Source organism: Vulpes vulpes, chromosome 16 (assembly GCF_048418805.1).
Source record: "Vulpes vulpes isolate BD-2025 chromosome 16, VulVul3, whole genome shotgun sequence".
Classification (NCBI taxonomy): domain Eukaryota; kingdom Metazoa; phylum Chordata; class Mammalia; order Carnivora; family Canidae; genus Vulpes; species Vulpes vulpes.
In genome coordinates this window covers 76746528-76772414 of record NC_132795.1, presented here as the reverse complement: position 1 = coordinate 76772414, position 25887 = coordinate 76746528, and the positions used below count along the sequence as shown (strand labels likewise).

General features: G+C 45.2%; 1 protein-coding gene across 2 annotated transcripts in view; it reads right to left on the bottom strand.

The window, feature by feature from the left end:
• The window catches only part of PRKCE (protein kinase C epsilon), a 485623-nt gene that overhangs the window by 153205 nt on the left and 306531 nt on the right, over window positions 1–25887 (bottom strand). For both annotated transcript variants that reach the window (XM_072741205.1, XM_025992586.2), the window contains exons 4-7: window positions 24287–24321; window positions 22765–22850; window positions 18575–18704; window positions 2127–2269 (exon numbers count right to left, since the gene is read on the bottom strand). In XM_072741205.1, coding sequence (XP_072597306.1) covers window positions 2127–2269; window positions 18575–18704; window positions 22765–22850; window positions 24287–24321 — 394 coding nt within the window. The remainder of the gene's footprint in view (window positions 1–2126; window positions 2270–18574; window positions 18705–22764; window positions 22851–24286; window positions 24322–25887) is intronic.

The following is a 25887-nucleotide window of genomic DNA, read 5'->3' as shown; positions in this document are numbered from 1 at the left end:
CTCACCTATGCAAGCAACGTAAATTACCGCACCCAAAGCAACTCAACACTTGTTTCTAACACCTGTTGGGCACTTATCCATCATCTTGTTCAGCTGTATTTAGTTAATGGCATCTGCATGTGGATACTGTGTGGGGCTCTCAGGTAGACTATAGTCTCTTTGAAGGTAAGACTATCCAGTATTTGTGTTGCTCCTGGTGCCTTGCACAAAATGATACCTTTAGTAGAAGCTCAATACATATTTTTAGATGTATTGATATTGGTTGGCAAATTTTAATAGAGCACCCCCCAGGGAAGCCTATTTCCTGGCACAGATGCTGGCACACCCATCTTAAATTCCCACTAAAATCAGAGGTTTGGACTAAGTGGGTCATGAACAGTTTTGCTTTATTTTACTCTTGATCTTGTCTGCAAGGGGCAACATGAAGACAACACCCTAGGAAGCCTAACATTCTTGCAAAGAAGCCCTTTTAGCTTTTCTGACCAACGGTACTTCTTTCCCTTCCTCGCACATGAAGTTGAGCTACTACTTGGGTCATGTTGCTTTTTCCAGCTTTTGCACCAGAAGCAATACATCAATAAAAATATCAGAATCCTTTAGTCTTTAACTCTGTCTCTTGAATTTCTCCATGTTGGCCTCTTACCCCCAGGTTCCCCCAAATCTAAAACAGACAGATGATGTCTGCTTATTGGCATTATGGCCCATGTAAGTCGGAGGGAGAGGGCAGGTGTGTATTGCATTTTCTCTTAAATGTTTCATGACAATAATGATTCTGTCTCAATTTACTTCTAGCAAGGAATAAAGCCATCTCTCCTGAAAAGGCCTCTCCCTAGAGCTCATAAATGTGTGTGTCCAACACTGTCATCACAGGGTGTTTGTTTAACCTGCCTCTTTGGTGGGGGCCTAGCATTCTTGGGTGCTGACATTCTGCTTACAATTGCAATGTCTTGGGTCAATAACTAAAGCCCTGTTTCTACTATTGGGATTTACAGAGCTAAGAGCCACCAGAAGCACAAAATCTCATAGCTAACTCCAACCAGAAAGAGAGAATTCTGTTTTTCCAACCCTTGCAAAACAGTTTTGCTTATTGGGAAGGTAGAGAGAGGAGTTTAAAGAGATGGAGACAATCCAAACCTCCCTATTCAGGGGAAAGAGCTCTCCTGAGATGCACCAGGGAAAAGGTGGACAGTTCTAAAAGGAGAAGGGAAACAGAGTTCTTCAGAAGATATTTCAGGGCAGGATCTAGGGAGAATATTTAGGAGTCAAAATTCTAGAGTACCCCAAGACAGACTTGCTTTTCTGGTAAGTGCAGAATGCCTGAAACTAGGAAACGAGGGTCACTGCCCACCCCCGACCCCCACCAGGATTTCTTGCCCAGTTAACATGGTTCCGATTTTCTCATAACTTACTTTTTGGAAGACTCTTATATTTTTCTAGGCTGGAAGCCAAGGCCAAGGAGGACCTTCAAACGAAATGCTATGGATGCCTTTAGCTCTAGTTACATCTGCGGGCCCTGGCTTACCAAAATAACATCTTAGCCAATGGACCTCTTCCTACTGACATTCAGAATGTCACATGGATAGAGACATGGATCTATGGAGACATGGAGACTTTGGGTCTCCAAAGAAAGGCCCAGATGTTTCATGTGGTGGGGCATTAACAATATCCCCTAGGTGGCTGAGTGCCAGCACTACGACAAATCTTCTTGGCCTGCTCCCTAGGAAAGAATGTGGTCCCAACTCTTCATCCATGTATCCTCATTACGGTGATCCCAGGGGCAAAGTTCAAACACTAACATTGCTTTCGTGCTAGTTCTGGATGCAGATACACCTACTTCCTTTTCTAGAACTGTGCTTTTTCTAGAGAGAACTCCAAAGTCCTCATCTCAGAGATTAGGTTCCCCTGAGGAACAGGACACTTGAGATCTGCTATTTGCTTTGTTTTCCCCCTACTTCTGGAACAAAAGGAGACTTTAATGTCACCTGCTTGACCACTTTTTTTCTTCCCTTTAAGCATATGCTGTTTTGAGTACAGTCTCAAACCCAGGGATCTCAGAACCTCACTCCCGGGGGGCTCTTGGGAAGCCAGCACGAAGAGCCCCAAGACACCACCAAATAGGCAGTTACCTTTTTCCTCCTCTGGCCACTGTTGGTGATTTTGTCTGGAGTGACGCCTAGATCAGCCAAAACCTTGGCAATTCCTCTGGCGTCCACTCCACAGTTGGGGGCCACATTGGTCTCACAGCGCCGGTGAACATTCATCTTGCAAACTGTAAGGAGACATGGAGAGGAGACTTCCAATGTTCATGACTGAAAATGTTACCTTGTTTTATTTTTTTAATTAATTAATTTTATTTGTTTTGTTTTGTTTTTTAATTGTACAAATAATACATGTTCATTTGATAGAATTTGGAAAATGCAGAAAAAAATAAAAACTACCCATCATCTCATCACACAGAACTAAAAGCATCCATCAAACCACCGTCCGGAGACAACCACTGTTTATGGATAAATATCACATTATATTTCCTTCTAGGGAGCAGAACACTGACTATAAAAGAACTTAACTGGTTTATTTGGAGAAAGCCCATTTGGATCCTGAGCACAAATGGGTTGCATATATACAGTGCATGCTACTACTTTGCTAAAATGTGGGAGTATTAGCAAGAGAGAAGTGTGCACAGTAGAGCCTACTGAGATGCTGATCCCAACATGAGGACATTGAACGAAGTGACCTCCAATGTTCCTTTCAAATCAAAAATCCAATTTCAAAGGAACAAAAGTCATGCTTCAAAGTCTTCTCCCCCACCCCCCCAACCACTTAGTTGTCAGTATAGGATATCAAAAGTGAAAAACATCAACTGGTTTTCAGTCTAGCATGTAAGGCACTAAGACAATGTCATTCGGTCCTTACAAGTACGAAGCTGAACAAATTGAAAAATCAAAAACTCTTCTCAGGTCTACCAGAGAAGTAAGGTCACAGGGCACACTGCTGCCACCAAAATGATCAAGACAGACAGGCAGCTACCATGAAGCACAACTCACTAGGCAGAAACTCCCCAGCAGCAACCCCTGTGGGAATCAGCACCAGGGCAGGGGAATTGGAACTGAAATTGGCAAAACATGGGAGTCTCAAAGTGGACAAGGCTGAGTCCAAACCCTGGGCAGACCCAATTAGAGGGGGTCCTCACAACTTTGTCCATTTTGCTTCTAGGAGTTTGACCAGGTTCTCACAGTGAACATTGGGGAAATATTACCTTAAGCTTCTGCCAGGGGGAGGGGAAAAGGAACCACTGAATACTCAGTTCTTAACAAGGCCTGCTTTTAGGAGAAACTATTTTACCACAGCCTAAACTATTGTAGTTTTATCAGATCCTACCTGACCCTAGGGGTAGGAAAATACCCTACTCTAGCCTGTTTAGCTTTCCATGTGGGAGAAGGGAAATACCCAACCCAGTTCCTTCTAGCTAGCTTTCCATGTGGAAGAAGAAAAGTACCCAACTCCAGCCCACTCCAGTCATTCTGTCCCACCTAAGTGGGGAGGAAAAAGCCCCTTGAGTAACACTTAAAAGCTTATAGTTCAGAGGCACAGGTTCATGGAAAGACTGAGATCCAATCATAAGACTCTAGAATGTTTTCCCTCTCCCCCACATTCACCAACACATTACTAAAGGCCTATTTCCTGCAATTCCTTTTACCCAGTACATCATGCCCAGCTATCAAGAAAAAGTTCAAAGACATTCTAAAAGGCAAACACACACAGGTTGAAGAGACAGAACAAGCATCAGAACCAGATTGAAACAGGGCAGGAATATTGGAATTATCAGACCAGGAATTTATTTATCTGTTTTAAAAATTTATTTTAATTTACTTTTTAAAGAATTTATTTGTGAGACAGAAAGAGGGGGCAGAGGGGAAAGGGGAGGGAGAGGCAGACTCTGCACTAAGCATAGAGCTTGATGTGGGGCTTGATCTCACAATCCTGAGATCATGAGCTGAGTTCAGACTAAGAGTCAGATGCTCAACTGACTGAGCCTCCCAGGAGCCTCTCAGACCAAGAATTTAAAACAGCTGTGTTTAATATACTAAGGGCTCTCATCAATAAAGTAGATAGCATGTAAGAACAATGCACCATGTAAGCAGAGAAATGTAAATTCTAAGAATCAGAAGGAAATTCTAGAGATCCAAAACATTGTAACTGAAATGAAGAATGCCATTGCTGGTCCCATTGGTAGAATGACACAGGTGAGGAAATATTCTCTGAGTTTGAGGATATATCAATAGAAACTTCCAAAACAGAGAAGCAAAGAGAAAGAAAAGACTAAAGAAACAGACTAAGAACTGTGGGTATCATGTGTGTGATGGAAACACCAGAAGAAGAAGACAGAGAAATAGAAGAAATATTAAAGCAAAAATGACTGAGAATATCCTCAAATTAATGTCAGACACCAAACCACAGATCCAGCAAGCTCGGAGAATACCAAGCAGGATATATGACAAAGACAAAACACAATAACACACTTCACCTAGGCCTATCATACACAAACTTCAAAAAAACCAAAGATAAATGAAAATAATCATGAAAGAAGCCAGAAGGAAATAACACCTTGACCTACAGAGGAGCAAAGATAAGAAGTGCATCTGACTCATCCCCAGAAACCATGCAAGCAAGAAGATAACAGAGTGAAATATTTAAAGTATTGAGAAAACCCCCCACCAACATAGAATTCTGGACCCTGTGAAATTATTCTTCAAAAGTGAGGAAGAAATAAAGACTCCTTCAGACAAATAAAAACTGAGGGAATTCATTGATGGTAGACTTGTATCACAAGAAATATTAAAAGCAGCTCTTCAGGGAGAAGGAAAACTATCAGTCAGGAACTCAGATCTACATAAAGAAAGACTATTGGAGAAAGAATAAAAGCTTTTATTTTCCTTAATTTTCATTGATCTCACAACAGTTTCTCAAAACAATAGCAACGATATATTTAAGTATGCACACTTATATGTATATAGGTATGTGTGCTTATGGGTAAGTGAATGATAGCATGATACAAGGAATGGGAAAAATTATGATTATTTTGTTATGATAATGTACTTGCATTACCTATAGACCATTCTGAATGTTACTTGATTTGGATTCATTATAAATGTATATTGTAAACTCTAGGGCAACCACAAACATAAAAAAAAAAAAAAGAGAGGAGTAACTAGTATGCTAAAAAAGGAGAGAAAATGGAATCATATGAAATATTCAACTGAAAATATAAAAAGTAGAAAAAAGTGGAAAATGAAAATAGGAACACAGAACAAGGGTATCAAATGGAAAACAGGAAAAAAAATGGTAGTTATTAGTCCAACTATATCAATAATCATTTTAAATGTCAATGGGCTAAATACAGTTGACCACTGAAAACACAGGGGTTAGGCGTGTTGACCCTCTGCATAGCCAAAAATCCAAATAAAACTTTAACTTCCTCGAAACTACGCCCATTAACTACTAAGGGCCTTCTGTAGACTGGAAGCCTTACAGATAATATAAACAGTTCATGAAACATATTTTGTATATAAAATGTACTATATGCTATATTCTTTCAACAAAGCCAGAGAAAAGAAAATGTTATTGAGAAAATACTAAGAAAAATACATTCACAGTACTGTTAAAAAAAAAAAAAATCCACACATAAGTGGACCTATGCAACTCAAACCTGTGCTGTTCAAGGGTCAACTGTACATCACTTAAAAGAGATTGTCAGAGTGGATCAAAAAACAGGATAGACCCAATTATATTTAATCTAGAAAAAACATACTTTAGATACAAGACACATGTAGATTAGAATTAAACCCATGGAGAAATATATACTGTGCTAACACTAATTAAAAGAAAGCAGCTGTAGCTATGTATTATTATAGACAGAGCAGACTTTAGAGTAAGGAAAGTTATCAGAGATAGCAAAGGGCTCAATTCTCAAAGAAGATATTAAATCTTTAATGTGCATGCACCTAGCAGCAGAGTATCAAAATATGTGATGCAAAAACAGAACTGCAAGGAGAAATAGATGAATCTACTATTGTGGTTAAAGATTTTAACATTCCTCTATCAGAAACGGACAGATCCAGAATGCAGAAAATCAATAAAGACATAGTCAAAGTCACAGCATTATCAATGAACTAAATATAACTGATTACTATATCTAGCAACTACTTCATTCAACAACAGCAAAATACACATATTTCTCAAGCTTACATGAACATTTATCAAGACCACATTCTTAGCCATAAAACAAACGTTACCAAATTTAAAATAATTTAAAAAACATCATACAATGTCTGCTCTCAGACCACAGTGGAATTAGTGATCAAAAACAGGAAAATGGTTAGAAAATATTCAAATGCTTGGAAATTAAATAACACACTAATAAATAACACCTGGGTAAAAAAAGGAACTCTCAAGAGAAATTTAGAAATATTTTGAACTGACTGAAAATAAAAACACAACTTCTCATAGTTAGCAGTATACCTCAAAACCATTCTTTTTTTTAAAAGATTTTATTTATTTATTCATGAGAGACACAGAGAGAGAGAGAGGCAGAGGGAGAAGCAGGCTCCATGAATGGAGCCTGATGTGGGACTCAGTCCCGGTACTCCAGGATCACGCCCTGAGCCAAAGGCAGACACTGAACTGCCAAGCCACCAAAGCATCCCTCAAAACCATTCTTGAAAGACACAAACTACTAAAACTCACAAAATAAATACATAATGTAAAAGGTCAATATCTATTAAACCAATCAAGTCAATAATTAATAATTTCCCAAAACAGCACCAGGCCCAGATGGGTTGACTAGTGAATTTTACCATTTAAACTAGAAATTATAGCAATTCTCTACAATATTTTCTAGAAGATGAAAACAGAAGGGACATTATAAGAAAAGACAACTACAGCCCAACATCTCTCATGAATATAGATGTAAAAATCTTCAACATACTAGCAAATTGAATCCAATAATGCATAAAAAGAAATATAAGCCATAAACAAGTAGGATTTATTTCAGGTATTCAAAACTAGTTCAACATTTGAAAATCAATTAATGTAATCCTTCAGAGCAATAAGCTAAAGAAGAAAAAAAAATCACATAATCCTACTGATGCAGAAAAAGCATTTGGCAAAATCCAAGACCCACTCATGATCAAATCTCTTAGCAACCAAGAAATACAGAAAAAATTTCTCAACTTAATAAAGACTATCTACAACAAAACTACAACTAATATCATACTTCCCCATGGAAAAACTAGAAGCTTTCTAGTTTTAAGTACAAGGCAACAATATCCCCTCTCACTAGCCCTTTTCAATATTGTATTGGAAGTACTAGATAATGCAATAAGACAAGAAAAGGAGATAAAAGATATACTGACTGAAAAGAAGAAATAAAACTCCCTTTATTCACAGATGACATGGTTGTCTATGTAGAAAATCCCAGAGAATTTACAGAAATTTTCTGAAACTAATAAGCAATTATAACAAGGATGCAGGATACAAGGCTAAGCTACAAAGCTCAATCATTTTCATATATACCATCAATGATCAAGTGGAATTTGAAATTTATAACATAATATTTATATTAGCACCTAAAAAATGAAATACTTAGGTATGAATCTAACAAAACATGTACAAAGTCAATATGAGTAAAACTATGAAACTCTGATGAAAGAAATCAAACAAGAACTAAATAAATGGAGATATAGTCCATGTTCATGAGTAGGAAATCTCAGTGCCTTCTCAAGGCATTCTCAATAAAAATCCCATGAAGTTATTTTGTGGATATTGATAAACTGAGTCTAAAGTTTATATGGAGAGGCAAAGACCCAGAAGAGCCAATACAATATTGAGAAGAGCAAAGTTCAAGGATTGAGACTACATGACTTTAAGACTTAATCTAAAGGTACAATAATTAAGACAGTGTATATTGGTGAAAGAGTAGACAAATAGATCACTGGAACAGAATAGAGAGCCAGAAAGAGATCCCCACAGTTATACAACTGATCTTTAACAGAAGAGCAAAGGAAATACAAGGGGGCAAAGATATTTTTTTTCCAACAAATGGTACTAAACATCTAGACATCCACATACACAAAAACAAATCTAGACAAAGACTTTACACTCTTCACAAAAACTAATGGTTCACAGACCTAAAAATAAAACTCAAAACTCTGAAACTCCTCGAAGATAGAAGAAAATCTAGGTGACCTTAGGTATGGTGATGACTTTTAAAGTACAACCCCAAAGGCACGATTTGAAAGAAAGAACTGATAAGCTGGATTTCATTAAAATTAAAGACTTCTGCTCCCTAAAAGACATTGTCAAGAGAATGAGAAGATAAGCCATAGACTGAGAGAAACTATTTGCAAAGGACACATCTGATAAAGGACTGTTATCCAAAACATTAAAAGAATTCTTAAACCTCAGGACACCTGGATGGCTCAGTGGTTGAGCGTCTGCCTTCAGCTCAGGGCATGATCCTGCGATCCCAGGCTCGAGTCCCATAACAGACTCCTCACAGGGAGCCTGCTTCTCCCTCTGCCTAAGTCTCTGCTTCTCATTCTCTGTATTTCTCATGAATAAATAAATAAAATCTTAAGAAAAAAAAGAATTCTTAAGCCTCAACAATAAGAAAATGAACAATCCAATTCAAATATGGGCAAAAAGCCTAAGCAGAAACTTCGCCAAAGATATACAGATGGCATCCAAGCGTAGGAGAAAATGCTCAACATTATATGTCATGAGGGAAGTGCAAATTAAAATGACAATGAAGATACTGCTACACACTTCTAAGAATAGCCCAAATCCAAAACACTGACACCAAATGCTGGTGAGGATATGTATGAAGCAACAGGAACTCTCTCATTCATTGCTGGTGGGAATGCATAATGGTACAGCCACTTTGGAAGAGTTTGGCAGTTTCTTCCATACTCTACCACATAGTCTAGCCCTCATACTCCTGATATTTACCCAAATGATTTGGAAACTTATGTTCATGTGAAAACCTACATGTGGAGGTCCACAGCACCTCTTCTATTCATAATCACCAAAACTTGGAAACAAATAATTTGACCATTAGCAGGTGAATGAATATACTATGCTACATCCAGACAATGAAATAATTATTCAGCACTAGATAGAAATCATCTGTTGAACTATGAAGAGACATGAAAGAACCTTAAATGCATATTGCTAAGTGAAAGAAGCCAATCTGAAAAGCCTCCATTTTGTATGATTCGAGCCATACAATGTTCTGGGAAAGAAAAACCATAGAAACTGTAAGAGGCCCAGTAGTTGCCAGTGGTTGGGGGACGGGGAGCAACAGAGCACAGAGGATTTTTAGGGCAGTGAAATTATTCTGTATGACACTATAATGGTGAATACGGGGCATTATACATTTCTCCAAAATCATGGGACGTACAACATCACGAGAGAACCCTAATGTAAACCAAGTGATAACAATGGGTCAGTGTAAGTCCACGGACTATAATAAACGTACTGTTCTTGTGGGGGATGCAGATAGTGTGGGAGACTGTGTGTGTGAGGTGGGGATATATGGGAAATCTCTGTACCCTGCCCTCAATTTTGCTGCAAACCTAAAACTTCTCTAAAAATTCAAGTACATTAAAACACACACACACACACGCATGTTTGCACGCACACAAAACTTTCCGAATGAAACCAAGCAGAGAAATCCATGGTCTGGTCACTGGCCCGGAAGGAGGGACAGACAGCACAGACCACTCTCCACCTCAACTCAGCCTTGGAAGGCTCAGCTGAGCTATGGAGCTCAAGATGTCCATACACCCAAAGATGAGGGTGCAGTGTAGGGGTACTAGTGGGAGGGGCCTTTCTCAGGCAATATAAACACGTAAGGCAGCTCCACCACAGCCGGTCCCTGGCACTGACTTGATTCTCTGAATTATTACTAGTGATGCCTGGAAATCCTCAGGCCCACCAAGTACTCCCAGCACTCTGCTCAAAATTCCCAGTTCCACGCCCCATAGCAGCAGCTACCCTTTGACACTAGGCTCACCTTACCTACTCCTGCCCACCAGCCCCATGAATGCGTTCTTCATGCTTCTTCATGAGGTGACAGAAAGGACAAGAATAAAGCAACCAAAGTGAAAGAATTTCTCAGCAAGGGCAACGGATCTACATAATGTAGCCTCTGGCGCCCCCTGCTGTTAAAGTGCTAAACCAGCCTGTCCTAACCAAACAATGTGGGTTGGCTGGACAGCAGGACAGAAGCGGTCTTAGGGGACTTCGTTTTTTACTTTTAAAACTCTGAGGTTTTTTTCCCCCCTCAAAGATTTTTCTTTCTATTTTCAAAAATTCTATTATTTCCCTGGGAGAGCCATATAGTTTTCTTGATAAGTTTTTTAAAAATCCCAATGTTGTGTCAGTTAAAATGGACAGCATGAGATAGTGTCTTTGAAAGTGCTTTGAAATGTCTGGAAACATGAGGACAAAGCTGGCTGAGGAAGGGGAGCTTGAGATCATTCAGGCAGCCATAATGGGTCCCCCGGAGGCTGGGGCCTGACACCCAGAGGGTACAGATCAGTAAAAGAAAGTGGATGTGCTGGCGGGAACCAAAAGAAACCTGAGGTTCACCCACAGAAATAGGGGCCAAACAAACCACCCAAACTGTCCTCCCCCACCTCTGTACTGCTGGTAAACACCAAGGCCAAGGACCATTAGCCCTGGGCTGCCAATCCTAGCCCTTGAAGTCTTCCCTGTTCATTTCCAGTGGTTTCACCGGTGTAATTCATGCTGGGAAGAAACCAGGCAGGCTTGCTGGGGCTCTTTTAAAAGGAGAATCATCACTCTACCACCACCCAGTTACTCATGTTTGTTGAGCTCCCACTCCATTCTGGGTGGCACTGCAGCACACCGACCTACATTTCCTATCATCCATTCTACCAGCCTTTGGAGAGATGAGGCAGGTCAGGCTTTGGGAATTTTTTCAGAGCAAGTAGATGACTTGAGAACAATGACAAAGCCACACCTGAGCAGAGAGGCAGGCCTGTGTATCTCGCAGAAATCTCTCTATGTTAGAGTTATCTGACCCTTGAGCATGAGCCAGGGCATCAGTTTGATGTCATGGCAGGTTACAGTCGGCCATGCCATGCTCGGAGACAGAGGACAAATAATTGCCAATAGGAAACTGTATAACTGTATAATACAAGTTGGCAGGGGCAGGGGTGACATACTGTAGAGTCCCGGGCAGACACTGGATACCCTATGTCACCAGCCAGAGATTTGGGAGTCCTGATCACACTGGGACCATCATTCAAAGCTTTCCAGAAACTGACAGGCCAACTGTGGGCTGCCCAACATTCTTTGGATGAAAACTCCACCAACCTTGAGAGCATGGCCCCCCAGGCATTGCCCGGTGTTACTGCAGAGGAATCCAAACCAACCAAGCAGACTCCTGTAGCATTTCATTGCTGAGTACTCAACTGCTTCTTCCTTCCATGCCCTCAACTTGTCATCTACTTAAAATGTCTTCCCTTTTGCCTCCATGGTCTTCATGTCCTGTTCTTCCCTCATGATGTAGCTGGAGCACCATCTCTCCCCAAAGCCTGTCCTGACGGCCTCTCTTGCCCATGAATTGCTCCCACTTATTTTTGACTGGCTGTTTGACTAAGTCTATTATTCAACTTGTTAATGTTTACTACCCAAGTAAAGTGGAAGTTCCTAGAAAGCTACAGTAATGCTCTATCTCCAAGTTCTCCATGATGCCTTGCACAAAGCAGGGTGCCATGCTTTTAAATGAACACTAACTCTGAGGAGAGTATCTGAACATAGGCAGCATGATGGCAACTATCAGGCCAGAACCCAGTAGGTAGGAGGCGTCTGAAATCCTAAACTCCCTACAAAAGCATTTTCCAATCATGTAAAATTCAGTGCCAAGGCAAAAGGGAAAATAGTTAATGCAACTTCATTTAAAAACAAATAAATAAACAAAAGTCCCCTTATGTGATTAACTCCTTCTATGATCCAACCACAAAAAGACCAGGGCTTAACGTTATTGCAGGACTTCTAGGGGCCTTTCTTCCATAACTATTCATACAGACACATGAAGATACAAGTATGAGGATATTTGAAGCAGCATGAAATAGTGAGGATGCATAAACAAGTGTCCATCAAGAGGGCAATGTTGAAATGATGTATGGAATGTTCATAATATGGAATATTAGGCAGCCATTAAAAAGAATAAAGTAGACTTAATATAGTGACTTGGAAATACCCTAAGACATATGGGGGGGGGAGAAAATTACATAATGATGCATAGAGGATTTAAATAAAAATATTTATTAAATGTCAATGTGTCAAGCACTGTTGCAGATGCTGGGGAAACAGCAATATGGATGGAAAAAACCCTCATGGATCCTATGGATCCTTATATTCTGAAGGGTGGAAATATAGTACTTATAAATAAGTAATTTACAATATTAGATGATGGTCAGTTTCATAAAGAAAAAGCAAGCAGAGGAAGGCGATGCAAGGTAAGAGGTGAGAGCTTCAGTTTTTAAAAGGGTGGTCAGAATAGCCCTCATAGAGAAGGTGATCGAGTGTGTATGTTTGTAGGGGTGCATGAGTGTATGTGAGGGGAGCACAGGTAGCTTCTAAGGTGGCTCCCAATGATCTCCACTTCCTGACATCCATGCCTTCATGTCATTCCTTCCAATTGTGTGCCAGATGTAGTTATCTGTTCTCATGAGCAGACAATGTCAAAAGTGGTAGGATGTCATTTTTCCCATTAAGACACAAAAGACTGTGGCTTCTGTTTCGGGCATCCTCTCTTACTTTCTTGCTTGCTTGTGCTGAAGGAAGCCAGCTGCCATGCTGTGAGCTGCCCTACACAGATGCTCATGTGGCAAACAGCTGACGTGTCCAGCCCGGCCAACAGCCAGTCAGGACCTGGGGCTCCAACAGCCTCATGAGCAAGACTGGAAGGAATGATCTTCCAGTCGAGCCTTCAGATGAGACCAGAGTCCCAGATGTCGGTCTGTCTACAAGCTCTTGAGAGACCCCAAGCAAGAAGCACTCAGCTGAGTTGCATTTAGAGACAGACTCTGAGATATCCCTGGTTGTTTCAAGGCACCAGGTTTTGAGATAATTTGTAATGCAGAAATAGATACCTAATACCGAGTGAGTGAGCAAGCAAGTGAGTTTAGGTATCCATGCAGCAAACATACACACAATTACCATGGAAGGACCCATAGCAGTTAAGTCTAGGCATGGAAGTAGAAAGAAAATATAAAGGATTTTAGTATCTTTCACATAGAGATACTTGAGTCTTGATAGAATCTTTGAGGGTAAGAATTATATACATATTACTAGTGTTCTTTCTTTTCATTCTAAAAATACAAACAAAACTTGAAGTTACAAGGAGTCTAGTTGTTAGAAAAATAATAAAGGACTAACGTTTTCAGAAGTGATGAGAATAAAAATCCCTTTCTGTGTGTTTAAAGTGTTTTAAATGTCCAAAACACTTTAAAAAAAAGGGGGGGGGAGGGAAGGAGGGAGAAGGCAGGAAGAGAGGAGGGAGGGACAGATGGACAGAAGAAGGAAGGAAGTAAAGAAAGGGAAGAAAACTTTTCTTTTCTGTTCCTGGCTTTCCACAGCCACTGCACATAGTATGCAACTAAGATCACTCAGTTCATTATTTCATTATAGTCCTCAGAAGACAGAAGGGCAGCTGAGATTAGAAGCAAGCCCAGGTCACCAAGCCAGAGTGACCTCCCTGCAACTGTCCAGCCAGGCAATAATGGAACCAAGACCAGAACAGCTTCCCAGACTCTTAGCCTGTGACCCCGATGGGCCACAGCTCCCTAAGTCCTTGGTCCTCAAACAAAAGGACACATTCCTCATCCCCTTAGACCAGGAAAGCAGCCTCAGATCACAGCAGTTATTAAGATGGGATCTCAAAGAAAGGCAGGGGGCTAGGGAGAGGACTCTTTGGGAACCTCTAGGCCAGACCCTTCTCCAGTGTGCCTTCATTCCTAGCTGGGAACAGAGCTGCAATCAGAGCAGAGAGGTAGGCGTAGGCCGCGCCTCCCCCCTCTTTCCCCACCCCATCACATAGGCATGAGAAAGAAAGCAGGGCTTCCTCAGGTCCCTACAGTTCATGCTGTGAGCTGTGTAGATAGATCTGGCCTTCTGCTAACTTGTCCCTCGGTGCAGATGACTTTAGGGCAGCTGTGCTGGAGATGGGAGTGTGAGATCATGGGTGGAAAAGAAGGAGGGGGTGGGCTAGAAGGTGAGTGAGAACCGCTCACCTTCATTAGAGAAGAAAAAAATCCTAAGGCCTTGGGTATCTTTCCCTCCAGGGAGACTGACTTCATGTGTCAAGAGAAAAATAAAACACAGGTACAAAAGGGCCTAGAGAGGTTCACGGTGCAGGTGAGGTCCGGTGAGGAAGTGGTGTGGTTAAAGTGAAGTGAAGAACGGAAATGATTCAAATGCCTCAGGGGCTTAGTGATGGATGCTGGTATCTGGGTGTTTGAAGCCAGTTTCTGGTCTAACAGTGGTTGGGGTGCTCAGGCAGACCTACAAATGAGTCTGGAGAGAGACTCTGACTCTGCGGGCACCTTAATCCTAAGAAAAAAGACAGGAATGAAGTATTTTGTCTGTTCACTTGGCACCAGTGTTTTTCTACTCCTGACTTAGGAGCTGGGTTACCCAACGACTATCTGTGAGCATCCTCCCAGGGTCCGGTGCCTCCAGGCCATGGGCAGGGAGGCGGCAGCCCAGAGGACATAGGACGGTCCCCACACATCCCTGGCTGCATCCACCCTTGTGCACATTGTACAGTCTCTCCAGTTCTCCATACCCTTCCAGTAAAATGGGGTGATGGCATACCTTCTCCCTGGCCGACAGAGGGGTACACACACAACCCTTGACCCCCCAAGTCTAGGTAGCTAGACTTGCCAAGATAGTCTCATGGATCCTTTCCTGTAGATCCAAGGTCTCAAGAAAACTGTTCCATTGAAAGTATGTGACCTGATTCCCAGGAGTGAGATGGGCAACAAAGCTGAAGCCACGGACCAGGGGACCAGGGCCCCAGCCTTGGGGATCAAGGTGGCATGTTCCAGCAAAGGCAGGAACCTGATAGAGGCTTCTGGAGTTAGGAGAGGGCATGGAGCACAGATCAGAGTCAGGGACCTTAGTGCCAGCTCCACATGAACATGTTCCAGGACCCTGGGCAGGTCTCTAATTCTTGGTTTCTTTTTCTTAGTAATCATAGCAGCAGAACTAGACTCAGACCCAGGCAAGAGGGGGCCCCTGTTGGCCTCTTGCGACCATCTCCCTCTCCATAGGGTAAGGGGTCTGCAGGGGCAAACCCCTGAGGTTGAGAACCTCAGGGACGCCTGAGTGGCTCAGCAGTTGGGTAGCTGCCTGCGGTCCAGGTCATGATCCCAGGATCTGGGATCAAGTCTCACATTGGGCTCCCTGCGGAGAGCCTACTTCTCCCTCTGCCTGTGTCTCTGCCCCCTGCCCCTCATGAATAAATAAATAAATCTTAAAAAAAAAAAAACAAAAAACAGAGAGAGAGAAGGAAACACTGCAAACCTGGGGCAGGGAAAGCATTCTGTAGGGTACTAGGAGGGCGGATTCCTGTCATCATACATTTGTCAAAACCCACAGAATGTCCAATACCAAGAGTGAACCCTAATGTAAACTAAAGACACTGGGTAATGACGTGCCACTGTAGGTTCAGCAGCTGTAACAATCGTACCACTTGGTGGGGGGCTCATTGACAGTGGGGAGGCTGTGAGCACGTGGGGGTGGGGCGGTATATGGAAAATGTCCATACGTTTCTCGCAATTTTGCTGTAGATCTTATAGCTGCTCTAAAAAAAACAGTCTGCTAATTGAGGGTGGCGGGGTGGGGAGGTAGGTAGCAGGAGTAGGAAAGGAGCAAGGGGAGGTGAGTTCACCATCATATCAGATGAACAGGAGAGAGATCTGTGAGCGTGTGCTGGGACTCTTGGCCTCGCAGTCTGTGGGCCTGCCTCCCTCCCGCTGCCCCGGGCTCCTGGGAACAGGTAGCCTCATTCTCCCCCGCTCTTGCTTGAGCAGCCATGAGGAGTGCTGCCTGCCAAAACAGCTGAGTACACACCCCTGGACCCTGCCTTCTTCCAGGGTCATCCAGGGCCCCCATAGTCCTGGCAGCAACATCTGGGCGTCTGGGCTGCTTTCTTAAGATGTCAATATTTATGAAATGACACTATCTGCATTTAGACTCCCTAGATAGATCAATCATTAATATATTTACTGAACACCAGACATTGGAGTCCCATCCAAAGCAGGCTCTGTGCTTCCCGGCAGCCCCACTCAACCCTTCCCAAATGCATCAACGTTTGCTAACAACACTCATTCATTGGGCCCTGATCCATTTATTTCTTCCTCTTCCATTGTTTTAATGTCACTTAGTGTCAAAAAGGATTTTGGGCAGGCCCTGCTTTTTTTGTGTCAGGATTGTGCACCAGAATACTGGACGGGGAGGTCTGAAAGTCTGGGCAGCTCACCCGGGACAGCAGATGTGTCCACAGCCAGCACTTCCTTCTGTCCCAAGTCAGGACACTCTCAGTTGCCTGCACAGCCGTTTCCAACCTCCACCCCCTCATGGCTTCCACACCCTCTTACTTCGACTTCAAAAGGGATGTCCGGGTTCAGAAGACAAGGGAATTCCTTGCAATGCCCTCAACAACTCAGAACTTAAGGGGTCATCTAGTCCCCTCACCTCCCATCCCTAACATAGGTAATGTATCCATGTCCAGGCCTGGTCTCCAGGCTTTCCTTCCAGCCGGGAGGGGTATCCATCTTTCTCCCCAAGGCCCACTCTGCTCCCCCTTGGCTCACTAATTTCTCCTTTTTCATAGTCTTTTCCCTCATTACAGAAAACATTCTGAGAGGATACTTCATCTTCCATTCTGGCTTCAGCCTCCACACCCAGGCTTCCATCCCACCAAGATGACTCCTACCGAGGTCGCTAGTGACCTCCTAATAGTTAAATCCAACCCCATGTTCCACTTCTTACCTTGAGTGGCCTCTTGGAAGCATCTGGCACCACTTATCACTTCCTTTAAACGTTTTTTAAATACTCTTTACTCTTGACTTCTACACTGCCATTCCTCAAGACTTCTCCTCCCACCTCTGAGGTTCTTCAACTGCCTCTGTAGGCTTGTCGTTGAATGCCAGTCACCTTCCTCCCCCAAATCTCAGGGTGTTACCTCCTCTCTTCACACACAAGGCACTTCTGGGGATGACACTGACTTTCCAGCTTCAATTACTACCTTCTATACCTTTAACCACTACATTGACAAATCCCAAGTCTGAACACTCAATGTAGACTTCCCTCAGAATTTCAGTGAGAATTCCCAACAGTTGGACAGCTCCCTGTAGATTTCCCACAGGCACCTCGGGGTTAACATGGCCCTTAATCAGCTCCACCATCTTTGCCTCTGACCTGCATTCCCTCTTGAATTTGCTCTCTCAGCGAATGGTGTCACCATCCTCCCAGGTGGATGTGGTCACACATCCAATAGATTACTCTTCAATTTAGTTATTCTTCCTCTCTGTATTCCCTCTACAGCTGCAAACATTATTCCTAATCGTCATAATTTCTCATTGGGATCCCTTCAATGACCAATCTGTTCTCGGTCTCATATTCCTTTTTTATACTTCATCTCTCTTTCTAATTTTTCCACAATGGGAATTTATTAATAATACATTCGGTACAAAGCCATGCAATATTCCGGCCCAACAGTTTGTGGACGTCCAACTCTGTATGCCAGCTGGACCAGCTCATGGAACTAAGCACTCCAGTCAGGCCCCCACAGCATGTTTCTGCCTTTCCATATAACCATGTGCTGTTACCCATCTCATCTGAGCAGAAGGCAATTCATGGGCAGGAAAGAGAAGAAGGAACTTGAGAACTCAAGGGTCAATAAGCAGCGTGACATGAACAAGTCACTTGGTCTCTGAGCCTCGGGGTCATGGGAATAATACTACCTACATAATGGGCCTGTGAGGGATCAATAAGATGTAAGAGCATCCTAGCATTTAGGAAAGTACCTTACTCCTTTCCAGAATAAGCTCGGAACCACAGATCGTCACAGAAAGTTAGCCATTACTCATTTCAGGTCCTAACTCCAGAAATATGTCTTCCCTTCTGATCCAATGTATTTTTCCTTAAAATATTTCTACATTTTTATAGACTCATCTCATGCCTCCCAGCTTCCTCATGGTCTTAAAGATGGGAGAAGCACACATTCCTCAGCATTCCCTCTACGGAGTTTCCTTGGTCGCTCTCTGCACGGAGACTGCTTAACAAATCCATGGAGTAACTAAGCAGCATGTAACAAGGGCTTATGCTCAGTCCCCTGGCCAAACCTGGAATTTACTTGGGAGGCTCTGAGAACAAAGAATTTTTTTAAAAGGCTACAGGGAGACCAAAGGGATGTGAGAGTATGTGGTGGGGGGGGGGGGAGGGACTAGGGCAGGGCACAGAGCACCTTCCTTACCTTTGCACTGCAAACCCTGCCGTAGGAGGCCCCAGAGCAAGGACCCACAGTGGTCGCAGAAGGTGGGGACCTTGTAGTTGTGAATACCAAACTTGTGAGGCATGTTGACGCTGAACCGCTGGGAGCCCACCTGCAGGGATGGCAAAACACAGGGTCACTGGCAAGCTCATTCACACCCAGAAGATATGGCCACTGAAGGTGGCAGGTCAGAGCCTGGCTCTGAAAGCTGCCCTGAGAAGCTAGGTGCAGAGACCCTCCCAGGGCCTTGGGGCCTGATGCCCTTATAACTCATTCTCCGTCTCGCTATTGGACCTTGAGAGGCCAGGCCCCGCTCCCCTGGGCAGCATCACTCTGGGGCTGTGGGCTTCATTCACACTCTCATGGCACACGGCGCTCAATCTGCACCTCACGTTCTGGCTGTTAGTGAGGTATCACTGTGGGTTTTTCAATGCTTCTTTGTGCATGGAGGCCGCACCTAGGCTGTCTTTCAGCAGCGTGATGGTGGACAGATTCTATAAACGCCCTGAAAACCCAGCACAGCTGTGGAAACCGTAGGCTGTCAGTTGGGACAAGCAATAATTGTGGTGAAGACTGCTAATACAGAGCAGTGACCACTAAGGACATGAAGGTATAGGTACTGCCCACAAGCCAGGTGACATCATCATCATCACAGTTAAACCTTACCAGCACCCCGTGTGGTAGGTGCCATCGTTAGTCTGAGTTTACAGATGGGGACATTAAGGCACAATGAGAGAAAGAAGCTTGCCTGTAGGCTAATAAGTAACAGAGGCAGGCTTCGATGCCCACGAGTGTGAATTCAGAGCCCAGGGCTTCTACCAGCAGTGCTGCCATTTATGGATTATTTAAAAAGAGTAAAGAGAAGGTGTAAGAAGGATGGGGAAGGATGCGGAAGGATGGGGAAAAGGAGTCCAGGCAGTTTGATCTGCAGGCCTGGGTCTGCCACCAAACACCTGTGAGGTCTTGGAAGTTTCCTGACTTCTTGGGGCTTCAGATTCCTTATCTGGCAAACAAAGATGCCATGCCCATCCCACCTCATGTCACAGAGCTGTGGGGTGGACGAGACACAGAAGCGAGGGGTGGTCAGCATTGGCCCACCTTTCTGGGTCTCTTGTGGCCCTCCACAGAGCCACTCACTCTCCATCTACATCTCTAGTGGAGCAGACACATGAACCAGGTCCCTCTCAAAACTGGCGAGACCATCACCAGAGACCCCGTGGGCCGGGGAGAAAGTACTCTTGCATTTGAATGTGGGAATCAGGGAGTGCAGAGCATGCAGCAAAGAATCTATCCTTGGCTCACCGGGGACTGGCTAATGAAGGCCCCTGTGGGGGGCAAGGTGGAGGGGATAAAGCTAGACATGGACATAGATGTAGACATGGACTTGATCCCAAATGTAGAGGCATGAGGCATGCCTGCGCACAGGCACACGCACTCAGGATCACTCGCCTTCACAGTGAGGCAGAGAGAGGCTGACCCTTCCATCGGGCCAGAATCTCACTGACCCTGCTTGAGAGCCATGGGCGATCACTCAGGGTCTTGTCCCAGTACAAGATCTCCAGGTTTACTGACAACAACTGTGCCCACGCCTCCCCAGATTTATAGTACAAGCAGATGTATTCGTGAATGTGGTCACATCACCTCTATGTCTGCCGGCTCCTCCTGAAGGGTGCAGGTCACTGCACCCACTTTTCTCCTGCAAATGCTGAAGACATGGTGGGCCTACACTGAGAGCAGACTCGTGGTTCCCAGGAAGAGACTCAGAGGCACACGGGCGACAGACAAAGGTGAAGAGGTGGGGAAGTGTCCTGGAACTAGGAGGTTCAGTGAGGGGCGGGGACAGCTGCGTGACCCTCAGCTGGGGCCACCAAGGACTCGAAGGTATCAGAGAATGGTGGGAGGAGGACGGGTCACATGCAAGAGCCACAATCAGAGAAAGGACGGCAGGCACGCCGGTACATATGTGCACACGCCACCCTGCTGGGAAGACCTGGAAACTGGGGTGAGTGAGACCAGTGCAGAAGTATGGGAAGGAAGAAAAGAGCAGCAAGACAGAACCAGAAGGTCAAAAAAAGGAAGGAAGGAAGGTGATGCAGAGGAGAGCCTCCTGCGGTCAGCACACTTGGAAGTGCAGGGACAGGTGTGTCCTCAGGGCCAACGTGCAGGCAGGAAACAGGGAGAGAAGAGCAGCTGGGTGCTCTTGCTGCAAAAGTTCCAAAGCACCTCACGGTAGGAAGACATCAGATACCTGGGGCTTAGGGCTCCGTGTATTCAGGGTGTGCAGGTGTGTGCGCACATGCAGGCAGTGACAGGAAGAAATGAGCTTGGGGGGCGCTCCCCCGCAGTGCTGGACTCGCAGAGGGCCCATCCGTCACCCAGGGGTGGGGTGGGGTGGGGGCGCACTGATGCTCCAGGAGATGGGGCCCTAGGAGCCCTGGGCCAGGCAGGAGCTCCACAGGGCTGAGAAACCCACGGCCTTGTTCTTGATCCTCGGCAATTTATCTCCCTTGGGACACATGCCAAGTTTGAGAACACACCTCGCTGGTGACTTATGTTCGCTGCCAACAGGCCAGGAAAGACAGAAAGAACTGGTCACAGACTCAGCTGTCACAGGTATTTCACACCCCAAGCCTCTAACCTGCACAGCACAAACCCGTTGGGGACTTCTCCCTCCAAGGGGATATGGAGAGCTCTAGAAGCCTGGAAGGGCTCCCAGTAGAAGAATCCCATGAGATCCTGAAGGGAAGGAATCGTGTGTTCCTGTTTCTCCGGGACGTGGCACAGACCCAGCACACAGGAAGTGCTCAGCGGACTGCACACAGGAAGGAATGGACGGACAGCAAGCCAGCCACCTGCCTCTCGTTTACTCATCAGAGTAACGAGCTTGACAGCGTGCTTGGGTCCTGATCCTGGCACTGGAGCCAGGAGGCCCGGGTGGTGACCACCTGCAGTGTCCACCGTGACAACAGAGCCCCTGCAAACAACCCTCGTGCCCTGGGCCGCCTGCCCCTCAGGGACATAGAAGGTTCTATCCAAGCCGTGTCCCTCACTGCTTTCCAGAGACTGTGTGAAAGCGAAACGAGATAAAGGATAGGAAATACTTCAGATGCCAAGATGCCACTTGGGTGAATTATTTTTAAGTCAAAGAAGTCCTGTAAGTCAATCCTTTTGGAAGCCAAATTATAAATCCACCTGATTATCAGCCCACCTGGCGTCTCTCTGACCCCACAATTCTAATGCCCTATGATCATGCAGTACTTATTTATTTCACCGAGAATTAAAAGCAGGCCTCGGAAACCCACTGCTGTGAACACAGATAACGCCCACACTCACACCCTCCTCCCCATCGCTCAGTCAGGAGAAACCCACCTTTGCTGTTGAACTGTCTCCCTTCCTTACCCCTAACGACTTCCCTAACAGCCAATCTGATACTAGGTTGTAAGAATACGTGACGATCAAGTCCAGCGGTCAAGGGCTCAGACGCTGTGGAACAGACTACCTAGGTTTGAACGTGGCTCTTCCCCACACTAGCTGTGTGACCTGGGGCAAGCTAACGCGACCTCTCTGTGCTTCCGCTCTCTGTGTTGCAAAATGAAGATGATAACTACATATCATCTCGTTCGGGCTGCTATGAGATTAAATACTACGTGTTGAAGAACTTACATGGGCACACGGTACGTACCCCATGAACGTCGGCTGGTATTATTACTCCAGTTATTCCCGTCTCCTAAGTGTTTCTGGGGTTTGCTAATTCCTCTCCGTTCCCCCCTCACCTCATAAAGATAAGGCTCCCGCTTGTGTGTTGTGTCTCTCTCGATGTTTATGAGCGGCGGGGAGCCACTTACATGTCAGTTGCCACTTCACTGTTCCAATGAGATAATGAACGACATAAGACAATTCACATTTTCCTCGCAGGCTTTGGGGATCTGGGATTGCACCGCACTTGGCATAATATCCACAGACACGAAACGGACTCCGAGCCCCACTCTTTCTGTCGATTGAGCCTCTCGCTGGAAGGCTGCGGACAACTCCCTTAACCCTGATCAACTCAAGGAAGAAAGCGAGGGGATCTCAGAGCGATAAGGAGCTGCTTCGGAACCCCGGAGGAGGCGGGGGGGGGGGGGGGAGTGGCGGTGAAAAGAGCCCAGAAGTTCAATGTTATAAATATTTACCTCATCGGGAGTTTCCTGTTTCTTTAATCCAGCACACTTCGTAATTATGAGCTCATGGCATCGCTTGTGAACCACACAAGTGCAAACTGCAGATGGAAAAAAAAAAAAAAAAAGGAAGGCTGAGCGACAAGTGGGGGTAAAAGGATCGCACCCCAAGGTTCAGGTCTCAGTAGAGGGACGAGCGGAGCCACACCCCTTCTGTCCCCAATCTTAAAGAAGCCCTTCCTGCAGTCGCTGTGCCATCAGGGTTCCCTAAATGCTCTGGAGAAGAGCGCACCGCTTCCACCCAGAGGGCATCAGCAGTTTTCTCTAGTTCCAGACATACCGATCAATTTCCCCGCTTCTATGTGCCAAGGTCAGGGCACGGTTTCCCTTCGGTGAAGCAGGTCTATTAAAGGCACTGCAGCAGTCCTGTGCTCCACCCCAGATCACGTCAGGGTTGGCGCGTGTGACAGGGAGCACTGCAGCGGGAGAATGGGTGTTCTATGGCCCAGACGGTCTTAAACGCTTTTGCTTCATTTCCCTGGGGCCTGGAGCTCTGTCTTCAGTGTCATGAGGAAGCGTGGGCAGTGGTGGCCAAAAGGGTAAGGACCCATCTGCATACGTGCTACGCTGAGGACATGGCAATGTCCAACAGAACCCACTCAGGGTCCCCCCCCCCCGAGGTGACACCCAACTTAACCAGCACCTGAGTGAGGAGATGGAATGGTCTCCCAGTTCTACCCACGGAGAAACCTTGACGTGAGCACAGCACGTATCCACCCTCCAATCCTAGCCAACCTGACCTTGCATTTTATAGTCAAAGAACTGAAAACTGACAAACTGCAATAATGTCAAGTGTGTTTTACATGTTGAAGAGTTAATAAGTCCACAGTAGAGACACAAAATAAAGAAAGAAAAGAAGAAAAGAAAAGAAGAAAAGAAGAAAAGAAAAAGAAAAAGAAAAAGAAAAAGAAAAAGAAAAAGAAAAAGAAAAAGAAAAAAAAAGAAAAAGGAAAGGAAAGGAAAGGAAAGGAAAGGAAAGGAAAGGAAAGGAAAGGAAAGGAAAGGAAAGAAAAGAAAAGAAAAGGAAAGAAAATGAAAGAAAAGAAGAGAAAGAATCAGCAAGGACCACTGAGTGATAAGAGTGAAGTGGGCACGTGAGGGAACTTTTTCAGGGAGCGAGAGAGGGATGGGGCTGAGAGAACACACGGAGCCCAGCTCAGTGCAGAGTGGGGCCTTTGGAGGACCTCCAATTGTTGCGTCTCCCTAGGAGGGGTGCTGAGACCCCTGGGACAGCGGAGACAGGTGGCACCCACAAGGTACTCACTCCCCTATCCCTGCTCCCACAGAGGAATACGGGAGCCATGGCCAGGCAGGGACACAGAAAAGCAGGGTCTTGCTTCTCGGAGAGGTAACAGAAGCATGCAAACTGTTGAGACCCTCTAAATGTCATCAAACCCAGCACACGCTTCCTAGGAGTGTCACTGATCTGGACAGACCTGTGGACCCCCAAGGATTAGGTTCATACAATGCCTCTTACCTTGACATTGGTATCCCTGCTTTCCTATGACACCCCTGCAAAGAAGAATACAACCTTTTAATAAGTTTTAGTAGGTCAAAAACCGCACAGTCACCCCATTCTGGCCACCACCCACAATGCACCAAGCATTGTGGAATCCCATCCTTCAGGGCACCCGGGGTAGCTCAGTCAGTTGAGCGTCTGCCTTTGGCTCAGGTCATGATCCCAGGGTCCTGGCATGGAGCCATGCGGCAGGCTTCCTGCTCAGCGGGGAGTCTGCTTCTCCCTCTGCCCCTCCCCTCCACTTGTGTTCTCTCTCTCACACACGCTCTCTCTCTCCAAGTAAATAAATAAAATCATGGAAAAAAATGACTCCTTCAGAGGCAACAGAAGGTAGACCCAGTGCTTAGAATGGGTACAAGGTTTAGTCAGTGTCAGGGCTTGGTTTCCTAGACAAACAGCCATTCCAGTGGGGCCATTATAGTGTTCTAGAAAACCACGAAGACTCTGCTTGCTCAAGGCAGGTCCTGGTTAGTTGAATGTATCCTTCCTTGTGGGTAATCATGTCGGAGGACTATGGCTTATAGGCACATTCCCTGGGCATTTCAGGAGCAGTCAAGGGTCCTCGGTCAGTCTGTGGCCAGGATTAGGGGTTCAATGTACTGTTTGATCAAGGCCAATGCTTGAGGTTCCCTCCAGGGCAGGCGTAGGCTCCCCTGGGGCAGGGTTAGGGTCAGTATAGACATAGAACAACCCAACCAGCCTGGCCTGGGCCCTGTCCTCGCACCACGACCAACTGGCCAGGGGACAACCTGCAATTTTCAACCCAGCAGCAGCAGCCAGACGTCATCAGGGGCTACGCCTCAGGGAACCTAGAACCCGGTGGGATTCACCATGGGCTTAGAGGAGACCTGAATCCATAAATCTCAGCTTTCACAACCTACTCCCTCCAAACACACGACTCATGACCAAACTACCGAATATGTAGGCCAGAGGGTAAAGCGGCCCTGGGGGGGGGGGGGGGGTGTGAAATGTATCTGTGGTGGGAGTGGGGCATTATTTCTGCTTCAGTCAGGTTGAGTGTATTCTGAGCCACATCGCCTCCAATGTCCATGCCAACCTCGGTGACTAGTTCTGGAAAAGCACGAGGACAAGACAAGCCACTCCTGGACACCTTGGGAATTCAAAGACTGATTCAAATGTTCCCTGGTTTGGTTTGTTTGTGCTGCAGGTTGGCCTCACTCATTCTCCCCCAAGGGATCCAAGTGCCAACTTCAAGAGCTCAGAGAGATTGCCAGAAAGGCTGGTGGGAGGTCAGGAAAAGCTTTCAGTTGGGCTCACCAGGGGTGGAACTGGGTCTCTGATCACTTTCTATCTGGAGGACATCATACTTGTCTTGTTTTCTGAGTCTCAGTATTGTTAGCAGAGTGGCTTTAATCATGCATAGTTTGTAGGATATTGGGAAGATTTAATTAGATATCTTCAGTGCATAAGAACGAAACTGGCACATGGTAGGCATTCATTAAAATTCCCCCTCCAATACCCAAAGCCAGTGCTTCTTATCCTTCTCCACCTCCCAAAAAGGCCTACAACCTACCTGTCTTTGCCTATCAAAATCCTAG